General features: G+C 36.9%; 1 protein-coding gene across 2 annotated transcripts; it reads right to left on the bottom strand.

The window, feature by feature from the left end:
- Window positions 1-671: 671 nt before the first annotated feature.
- On the bottom strand, window positions 672-4,245 carry npbwr2b (neuropeptides B/W receptor 2b). 2 transcript variants are annotated; one of them, XM_039735923.1, is made up of 3 exons: window positions 4,050-4,245; window positions 3,829-3,866; window positions 672-3,035 (listed from the first exon to the last, which is right to left on the bottom strand). In XM_039735923.1, the coding sequence occupies exon 3, from the start codon at window positions 2,936-2,938 to the stop codon at window positions 1,937-1,939; it is 1,002 nt and encodes a 333-aa protein (XP_039591857.1). In that variant the 5' UTR covers window positions 2,939-3,035; window positions 3,829-3,866; window positions 4,050-4,245; the 3' UTR covers window positions 672-1,936. The 2 variants fall into 2 exon arrangements, with proteins under 2 accessions (XP_039591857.1, XP_039591856.1); XM_039735922.1 differs by lacking the exon at window positions 3,829-3,866.
- Between the last annotated feature and the right edge of the window lie 6,032 nt (window positions 4,246-10,277).

Here is a 10,277-nt window from a genome sequence, read left to right as displayed (position 1 = left end):
GTCAACATAACTTGTTACAGATGAGGTATGGCTACCAAAAAACAGAATATGTTTCATTCTTCTTGGTAGAAAATCAGAAATGTGCTTTTAGTACCCCAAAGACTCAAGTACTTGACACTGAATGATCCTAAAAATAGTGTCTGATCAGATAAATCACAATTTCTGATGATTCATATTGATGGCATAAGCAGAACATAGCAAAAATCTCATATCCCTTGGGGCAAATTCTCAGTCCATAGTACCATACCTGTTTCAGGTGGGATTTTTCAGTGGGATAATGTAATTTGCCAAAAGACGACAAACGTCCAAGACAGAATTTAGAAATGATGTCTCCAGTCACAAGGTTTCAATCAAGCTTCAGTCTCTATGGGATAAACAGGAGCAAGCTATTTGGATAAAATTTGCAACATCTATGGGATACACTGGAGCCGGCACAGCATCACCTGCATGCATGCTTCTGAAACGTTTTTTGGCTCCAGCAAATTGAGAGGAGTTTTGTAGAAAATGCCAACTCACTCTCACACACAGTACCTGTAGTTGCCCCTTATAAAAAGGTCCCATTTGCAAAGTGCTATTCTGTAAATCATATTGAAAAAAGAACTGCTACTTGATGTGTAGTCTCCAATATAAAGAGTAACTTGCTGAAAATTATAAATAACTCAAAATAAAACTGCTTTTGGGCACATTTATTATTTAACTCATATGACAAAACAGGTAATTTACATGAAGATTCTGGTAAACTGCATTTATGATAAATATAATAAATATATTCATTGTCATTATTTTCCATGCAGAAAATGTAGTAGTAGTAAATGTTAGCACAGCACATTTTAAATATTCTTTTAATTGTTTTATGCCATATGTTGCTGGAAAACAAAAATAAAGAGGCATAAAAACAACTATCATTCAAAAGTGAATCCAGCAATTATTTTAATTAATTCTACTGTCAAAATTTGCATTTTCACATACTCAAAGAAACATTTGAAAAGCAGAAAAATATAGAATTACCAAAGCTTTCTTATATACAGTTACTTTTTATATTTAATATGGCATAATTATAGTACATTCAGACTTACATTGATTCAAAAATATGAACCATTTTAAGTACATTTGCCTTTTTATGCAGCACATAAGTTCAACACAAGTTATTTAAAAGCCTTTTTTTAATGACAATATATTATGAGACTCTGGAAATCACAGAATGTTTTAAGTGACATTTACATAATGTAAAAGATACATTGATACTGTAAAGCTGAAAGGTTTCAAATATATGCTGCAGGAGAACATTATAAAACATGTTGAACACTGAAAAAGGATACAGTTTTTGCCATCTGGTACGAATGTCTGCACCAAAGACAATATCTATTTTGATGTAAATAATTACAAAATAAAAATGTGTGCCATGCTCTTAGTATTTTATCAATAAAATCATGAAATATGCTACGTTCATACCAGCAGGCCACACAAGATGGCGATAAACCCTAATATATTAAGAATTTCACGTTTGATTTTTTTTTTTTTTCTTCATTGACAATTGTAAGATTTTAGGAAGTATACATCAAATATTAGCCGTGATGCATAGTTTAAATAATTTGAAAAATGTTATTGTTTCATTTAACTAATAATATGCATTACACTTTAGAACTGAAATTATTAAAGTGTCTTTATAATTATAATTCAATAATTTAAAAACAATCCTATGATTATTTTAAGGTAATGAGCTGTAATCCAAATTTAAAAGGCAAAAACGAACATTCGCATGTGATCCACAAATGATAGCGATTTTATTTTACTAATTAAATCAATATCTGAAATAAACCGTGTCTCCGTGTATTTCCAGTTAGCCATCCTCATATCCGCCCGTCCCAGACACTGGTATTTTCAGATCCAGGAGCCTCACATGGCACATTATGCCAGGCGCTATAACGTGCCCTGTTTAAGCAGGTCTACATTCCAACATTTTCTTAAAAGCTTTCCTGAAGCTGTCGTCTAGAAACGCGTACAAGAAAGGATTCAAGCAAGAGTTCGCATAGCTGAGGCTGGTGATGAAGTAGGAAATTCCGATCACCAAGGGGGTCGTTTGCAGATCAGTGGTCAGTGCTACTATCGTGCTGAGATGGAAAGGCGTCCAGCAAAACAGACACACAGCCAGGACGATGAAAACCATTACGGTGACTTTCTTCTTGGCTTTGTCCAGCACCTTCGCGTTGGAGTTTAAACGCATGTTTCGTAGTTTGTAAAGCATCATCGTGTATAAGATGCAGATAGTTGACACTGGAATTGCAAACCCCAGAATGAGAGTGTAAATTCGGCCGGCTTTAACCCAAAACGTTTCGGAGCCAGGGAAACTGAGCACGCAGCTCTTGCGGTCTGGCTCCTCCGGAACAGTGTAGACCCCGGCGAACACGGTGAAGGGCAGTACGATGAGGATAACCAGAACCCAGACACACAGACTTACTATCTTGGCAGCTCTGTAAGTGCGATGGGGGGTTCTTTTGGATCTCACAGTGGCGAGCACTACAAGGTACCGGTCGATGCTCATCACCGTCAGGAAGTAAATGCTCGAGAAGATGTTGTAGTGATCGATGGAAAGGATAATTTTGCAGAGTACTTCACCAAAAGGCCAATATTGTAAGAGGTGTTCGGCTATGTTGATAGGTAAAACAAGGGTGAACAGGTCGTCGGCTATGGCCAGGTTTAAAATAAACATGTTAGTAACCGTCTTCATTTTGGGAGCCTTAAGGATAACGTAGATGACAGCGGTGTTGCCAGTCAACCCTACGGCACAAATCACAGAATAGATGACGGGCAGCAAGACATAAAAGTTCGGGTAGAAACATTGTCCAGGAATGGAGCAGTTAAAATCCGTCCAGTTGCGCTCACAAAGCGGAGAGCACGACCCGTTGGGGGGGTTGATACTTGAATTCTCCATAGCCATGGGCTTTAAAAAGATGCTCCTCTCTTCTCACTCGGCACGGAGTGTAACGGATTCCATCGCGTCGTGTATTAAAAAGCCACTTGCTGACGTATTCTTTCTAAAACAACGAGAACACAAGTACTTTTTAAAGAAGTTAAAGCAAAACAAAAGTTTAAGCTCGTAAAATTATGCTAGTTTAACAGGCATTTTTTTCATTATCACCTTGATTACTTTGATTGTAAATAAAAAAAATACATATACACAGAAAGACAGCGTTCAATAAGACATCCTACCTCGGATTTATAAAAGGAGATTATTTGCTCGATGTCTGAATAAAAGCGTTCAACGCATAAACAAATCCTGACTCATTTTGTACTCCTACTACTTTAAATAAAGGTAAAATTACATTTTTTCATTGACATTGAACAAAAAGACTTACATTTCATACATACAATTCTTGTAATTTACTAAACTTAAAGTCTGATGATTAGAGTAAAAAGTAATTCCATATCTAATTAGTACATTTGAAAATGAAAATGTGCACTGCTGTTTAGAAATTAATTAACGGCGATTAAACATGTTAACGATTATGTGATGGGGCAATCCCGAATGACAGGCAGATACCGCATACAAAATTATGGACGGGCAGAAATGAAAGTCTCTGTAAGGCAGACAGATATTTGTGTTTTACATTTTTAAACCTTTATGACAATACAAAATGTTTCAGAACATGTATAGATGAATGGGCATATAATTCGTAAATAAAGAAACATAGCGGTCTCCGCGATAAGTGGGTTGGAAAATGGATGGATAGATTTAAGCAATCGTGCTCAGTGGATTTAAGCATACGGGCGCTATAAAAATCAATGTCCTCTGTGTCCAACACATGTTTCAAAAAGATATATAATTACCTTATTTCCAATTGCAGTTTACTTAAAGCCATTTACTCCTGCAATGGAAATAGATGTTATCACATCTGGATTAATACTAAATAAAGACAGCAATATTCAGCATAGTTTTTATGCATTTCGGATGAGACAATTAAAAGTCATTTAACACCCAACATAATTATTATGCATTTCTAAAAAGAGGAAAAACAGTTTATCAAGGATGTAGTAAGCAGGCATCTTACCGCGGAGTGAAAGAGTGCGCCTTGCTGTTTCCAGTTTCTTTATCTCACGCACACTGCTAGACGTCTGTTTTCCAAGTGGAGAAGGGTGGGTGTTTAGTCAAGTGACGTCACCGGGAAGGCTTTTAGTCCTTCTGTACAGATGTGTTTTGCAGTTAGTAACCATATGACTTTATCCGCTTTAATCTGTAACATCCACCATAGCCACAAGTTATATCTAAAGCATACACTGTACATACACATCCATCTAGCCAACAACGTGTGTACTCATGCACTTACAATGCAACAGTAAGAGAAATAAACGCACGTCTTCACTTGTGCATGCATCTGCCATTAAAAAGAATTAATATTATGACATCAACCTTAACATCTAATATTTTAGAAATATTGAACGATACATTTATTTATACAATAAATTAATAGGGTTAGCGTTTATTTAATAAAGTATAACAAAGCACCATTTGACTTTTAAAACAAAGTTTGGTTTTTTTGGCACCCTGTATGACACATTCTGTTAAAGTTTGCACAACACATACATGCAAAGCGAATGGTATTGTAACTTGTGAAAAGAGGAACAACTGCCATTTGTTTATATGCTGTTTCTACTAAACAAATATTTGAATAAACTAGTAATGATTAAAATAACATATTCTGCCAGATATACTCTAGCTAGCATTTTTTGGTAAAATGATTAATGTTATAAGAAGGTTTGCTAAAATATCCAGGCCAGTGACTTTTAAGGTGTTATACTGTATTAGAAATAATTTACATCTGCAGGGAAAAACTTCTCTCTTGCCTAAGTATCAAATGCAAGTTAATGTAAGAAAACCTTAATTTCTATTCCACTGCTGGCTTTAGAAGCATCTACAAACTTCCTGTGTACTTAAGTAGTCTGATTCAAAAAGTAACAATTGTAACAAATACAGCAGTTTTAAATCATAAATAAGTGGTATGGTGGTGCAGTGGTAACACAGCTGCCTTGCAGCATGGTGTGTGCATGGGTTTCCTCCATGTAATCCAGTTTCCACCCACAGTCCAAAGACATCCAGGTTAGGTGAATTGGCAACATTAAAAATTGGCCTTAGTGCGTGAGTGTGTGGGTTTGTATGCATGCACTGCGACGGACTGACGCCCTGTCCTGGGTTTGTTACTGTCCTATGAAAAAGGGGATAGGCTCCAGGACCCCCTGTGACCGTTTTCAGGAATAGTGGGTTAGACAACGACTGACTGATTAATGTATAAATCATTTACTTTAAGTTAATTAACAGCCAAAGTCTGTTCAATTTTACTTTCATTTTGTCCTCAACAGTATAAACTATCCCTCTTAAAATTAAAAAGGTTGGCATACATTTGTACTGAGTGGCATATCTGTCAGGCACTGGATATGAGATATCAGTAATTTCATGTATTTCATGTATCAAAATGAGCAAAACACATAAAAAGTATTCTTAAATAATGGGTTTGTATTTGTAGAAATGTGCTCAGTTAACAAGACAGTCAATCAACAGCATACAGCAACTGTTACTACCTTTTACAAATACATGGGAAAGTGAAAAAATTGTACTCAAAGATCATTGTGTTAGGCAGGTGTCATTTTTATATCACCATTTACAGCAAAAAATTAAACAATTATAATATACACCAACACAACATAAAAATAAATAATAAAAATGATGAAAAATGCAAATATAAAACAAAGAAATACTGTAAATATAAAAAGATGTGATAAACAGCACAGTCAGGTCAGCATCACTGCTGTAGTTACTAAGTGCCCCTTACACAATAATTAAATATTATGTGTAAATCAAAGACACAGATGTATAAAAAGGGTTGGGGCTCCAGCCAGTTGATCCCTGTTTGATTGTAGGGTTTAGAAGCAGAAATTTAGAAAACTATCAATGGTGAAGACGTGATTAGAATTAAGGTGCTCCCCTATGCCTCAGGGCTGTCTTCTTCTTCTTTTTCTTTCAGCTCCTCCCTTTAGGGGTCACCACAGCGGATCTTCTTTTTCCATATCTTCCAATTCTCTGCATCTTGCTCTGCCACCATATCCATAAACCTTTTCTTAGGCCTTCTTCTTTTTCTCTTGCCTTCCAGCTTCATCCCTAGCTACCTTCTCTCAAATAAATAAATAAATAAATAAGAGACACATGGGGCTCTCTAAAGTAGATTTCATTTGTAAGTAAATCAGAGCCCAAAGACATGCAGGTTCAGTAGATTTGTAATATTAGACTGGCTCATGTGTGTAAGTAGGTGTTTGTGTCTTTGTATTCACTTTGCCATGGGTTGATACTCTCTGGCCAAGGATTGTTCCAGCCTTGCACCCTATGCTTGCTGGGACAGGCTCCAACTTCCCTATAATACTGCTCTAGATATAGTGGTTTGGAAATTGAATGAGGGGATGTTTGTTTTTTGCTCACATAGTCAAATGGAACAGCCAAAATGAATAATAGCAAAACAGAGGATAACTCAATAGATGTTTTATTTAAATTTACTCCTTTATTTGTTGGTAATTTGATAAATTAAAATGAACTGCTCTACTCCTGCCCCAACCCCTTTTCATACCTTCCTAATCAGTGTGAAAAGGAAGTAAATTATGTAACATCCACAATGACTATCGTAGTTGAATACAATCTTTAGATGGTGTCCTATAAGAAGAATTCTTTAAATTTTAATCAGTTAATGAATTAAGACAATGCTGAATGTGAAAACCATAAAGAGAATAACCTCTCAAATAACCAATAATGTTAAAAATTTCAAAAATGCAGTGCTACTCATTACTTTTAAAGGATAAGTTTGGTATTTTTGTAGTTAGTTATTTTTTACAATAATGGTATACATGAAGCTCTACAGGAAATGTGTTCCTAAGTGAAGCATTTTTTTTTATAAATGTTTAAAAAGGATGTGCCTGTTCTTGTAATTTAAAATGGGGTGTTCAAGGCACCAGAGCCAATGTGAAAAAAGCAATAAAATATATATGTCCATTATAAGCCAAGAATATCTCTGAGTATTAATCAGGGTCTTGAGATTGACTTCATATTATAAAATAGCACATCCATGTTGTTTTCAGAAAAAAAAATATTTTTGTTATATTCTGTAATTTTTAAAGAAATCAACCTGTGTTCTTTACTTCGAAATCAGAATCACTTTTATTCATCACTACTTAATATACAGGAATTTCACTTAGCAGATTCGGAGCTGCTTATAACAGAACATACAGTGGACCCTCGGTTCACGAACGTCCCGGTTCACGTACAACTCAGTTCACGACCAAAAAGATCGCCAAACTTTTGCCTCGGTTCACAACCACACACTCGGTATACGAACAAGCCAGGTTCCCTTGCCTGCCTGCAAGCTGAGCTGAAAGAGAGAGAGAAAGAGAGAGAGAGAAAGAGCGAGCGAGCACGTGCCTGCTGGGAAGGGGGAGGAGGAGATTGCTGCACGTGTTTGCCTGCCTATCTGTAGTGCAAGCGAAACCATCCCCCTCCCCACAGGCAGCCTGAGAGAGAAAGAGAGCTGCCATGCTTTTTCATTTAAGCAAAGCCGCTCCTTGTTCATTGTTTTCAATAAGACGTGCACTCTCTTTGTGCTCTACAGTATTTTGTGTGCTTTTGCAGTTAACTATGGCTTCTAAGCAAGTGGAGATTGGTCAGAAGAAAGTTTTGAAGAAAATTGAAATCGAAGTAAAGAAAGAAATTACAAAAGGTGGAAAAATTGTTTACCAGTTTACTCATTTACCAATCTGAGAACCCTCGTGTTTTCAAGCAGCATAATGTAAACAAAGCCAGACTGCCAGTAATGTGGAGGGTCACAAGAACGTTCTTTTTGGAATGGCTGCATGAGGCTTTCACTCCCACCAGCTAAACAGCTAAAAGCACCAGAAACCCAAGAAATCACAAGAGAGAAAACACCTGAAGGAAAACACTTCATGCCAGAACTCGTTTCATGCAAGGTTAGTTTTCTTGGTGGTTTTTGTATTACGGAGTTTTCAAAAGTAATTTTTTTAGTTCATAATGCGATTTGTTGCAATGTTATTTTCTCTTTTTCAAATGTTCGCTTTTTCCTTGTGCTTAAAACTCATGAAAGGTTTACAGATGGAGTTTTTCATAGCGATTAGGTGCGATGTTACATTTCTCTTTTCAAATGTTCGCTTTTTTCCTTGTGTTTAAAACTCATTAAAAATTGTTTACATGGAGGACTTCATCGTGTGATTTGTTGCAATGTTACTTTTTTGGTTGCTTGCGAGTTGGTTTTTAAATGAAGTTCGGATTTGTGTGATGTTTTTTTTTCTGCTGTGCTTAAAACTCATTTGAACAACATTGTTTACAGCGATCAGGCTTTAGGTTTAATAGCGTAATCTCCTGCAATGTTATTTTTGTTTGCTTGTGAGTTGGTTTTTGCAAGCGCTTCGGATTTGTTCCTTTTTTTTCTGCTGTGCTTAAAACTCATTTTAAAAAAATGCTGAGCACGTGCTACAGAGAGATTAGAGAGCACTAGCGAGCAAGCGCAGAGAGAGCACGGGCAGCTGACAGGGAAGGGATGGGGGGAGGATAGGTGTGTGTGTGTGTGTGTGTGCGCGCTCGCGCTACACATAGAGAGAGAGCGCGTGAGCCAGCCTGCTCCTGTAGCTGAGGTAGGGAGGGAGGGAGGGAGGGAGGCAGGAGGGGCTTTGGTGGTGTGTGTGCTACAGAGAGAGAGCGAGCCAGCTCGTGTAGCTGATCAGGAGCCTGGGTGTTTTGTGTCAGTGTTATTCAATGTTTTTACATTAGTTTACTATTACACTGTGGATTCTATGGTGTAATTAACTATATTTGTGCTTAATCTTTACATATTTTTACATATTTACATACAGTTTGTACGGTCTGGAACGGATTAATTGTATTTACATACAATCCTATGGGGGAAACTGCTTCGGTTCACGACCAACTCGGTTTACGACCAAAGTTCTGGAACGAATTATGGTCGTGAACCGAGGTTCCACTGTACAAATAATATAAATAGCATAAATTAAAAAGAAAACTTGAAAGACACTTACAGAATAGTATAATTATAAAGGAGATGTGCAAATCGTGATTTGCAAGTGAAAGTGTGAGTGTATAGTGTGTTTGCACATGCACACACATACATACACTGTAAACGCACACACAACTTCATACAGTATATGACAGAACGCATGAATATACAAAGACGACAGGCTAAGTTACTGGTTTGACGAAACAAACTATTGAGGTGTCTGTTAGTTTTAGTTTTAATTGACCTGAAGTGTTTACCAGAGGGGAGTTTTTGATGAGCTGGGTGAGATGAGTCCATGTTGATCCTTATGACATGGTTAGTGACATGAGAAGTGTACAGGTATGCCACAGATGGGACAGCACAGCCAATTATTTTCTCAGCAGACCTCACAACATGCTTTAATTTATTTTTGGAATGTGTCGTTGCTGGAACAAACCAGACAAGAATGGAGGACATGATTAAAATTTTGATTATGGCTTTGTAAAACTGAACTAGGATTGGCTGGGAATTATTAAATTTCTTCAGTTGGTGTAAGAAGTACAATTGCTACTGTTCCTTTTTAGTGATGGAAGTGGTGTTAATGTCCAAGCTGAGAGTGCTTGTGATAGTTGTGCCCAAAAATTTGAAGGATTCCACCATATTGACCACAGAATCATTAATGTCTAGTGGGAGAGTCTGTAACTGCTGTTTGTTAAAGTCAATGACCATTTCTACTGTCTTGGTGGTATTGAGCTCTGCGCTGTTGGAAGCAAACCGACACACAAGACAAAGACACCTCTTTTCTAGAAGGTGTTTTGTTGTCATGAGTAATTAGAATAATAATGGTGGTGTCATCAGCGAACTTAATGATTTTTACTGAAGGATCAGTGGACCTGCAGTCATTAGTGTAAAAGCAGTAAAGTAGGGGAGTGTATTATCGTGGTATTTCCCTCCACTTAAAAATATATTATCATGGTATTTCCTTCTACTTAGTCTTTCTTAGGTGTAAGTGTACTTTTCATATTTGTTACCGGGTTGGTCTATTGTTGGACTTTAAGATAAACACACGTATACATAGCTATACGCACACACAGAAACTCAACAGTGCCTTATGAATGACACACACACAGCTAATTAACCTCTGGCACTTTAAACCACACAAGTGCCTTAGGAATAACACAGCCTGTCACTCTCTCAGCACTTCAAGAGACTTACTTATCAGCGCGAACAACATACAAT

Source organism: Polypterus senegalus, chromosome 14 (assembly GCF_016835505.1).
Source record: "Polypterus senegalus isolate Bchr_013 chromosome 14, ASM1683550v1, whole genome shotgun sequence".
NCBI classification, from domain to species: domain Eukaryota; kingdom Metazoa; phylum Chordata; class Cladistia; order Polypteriformes; family Polypteridae; genus Polypterus; species Polypterus senegalus.
The sequence above is the reverse complement of the archived record's forward strand: the minus strand, read 5'-3'. Positions and strand labels throughout refer to the sequence as shown.

Bases quoted from the DNA above. Each gene is read 5' to 3' on its own strand.
- npbwr2b (XM_039735923.1), bottom strand. From the start codon at position 2,938: ATGGCTATGGAGAATTCAAGTATCAACCCCCCCAACGGGTCGTGCTCT.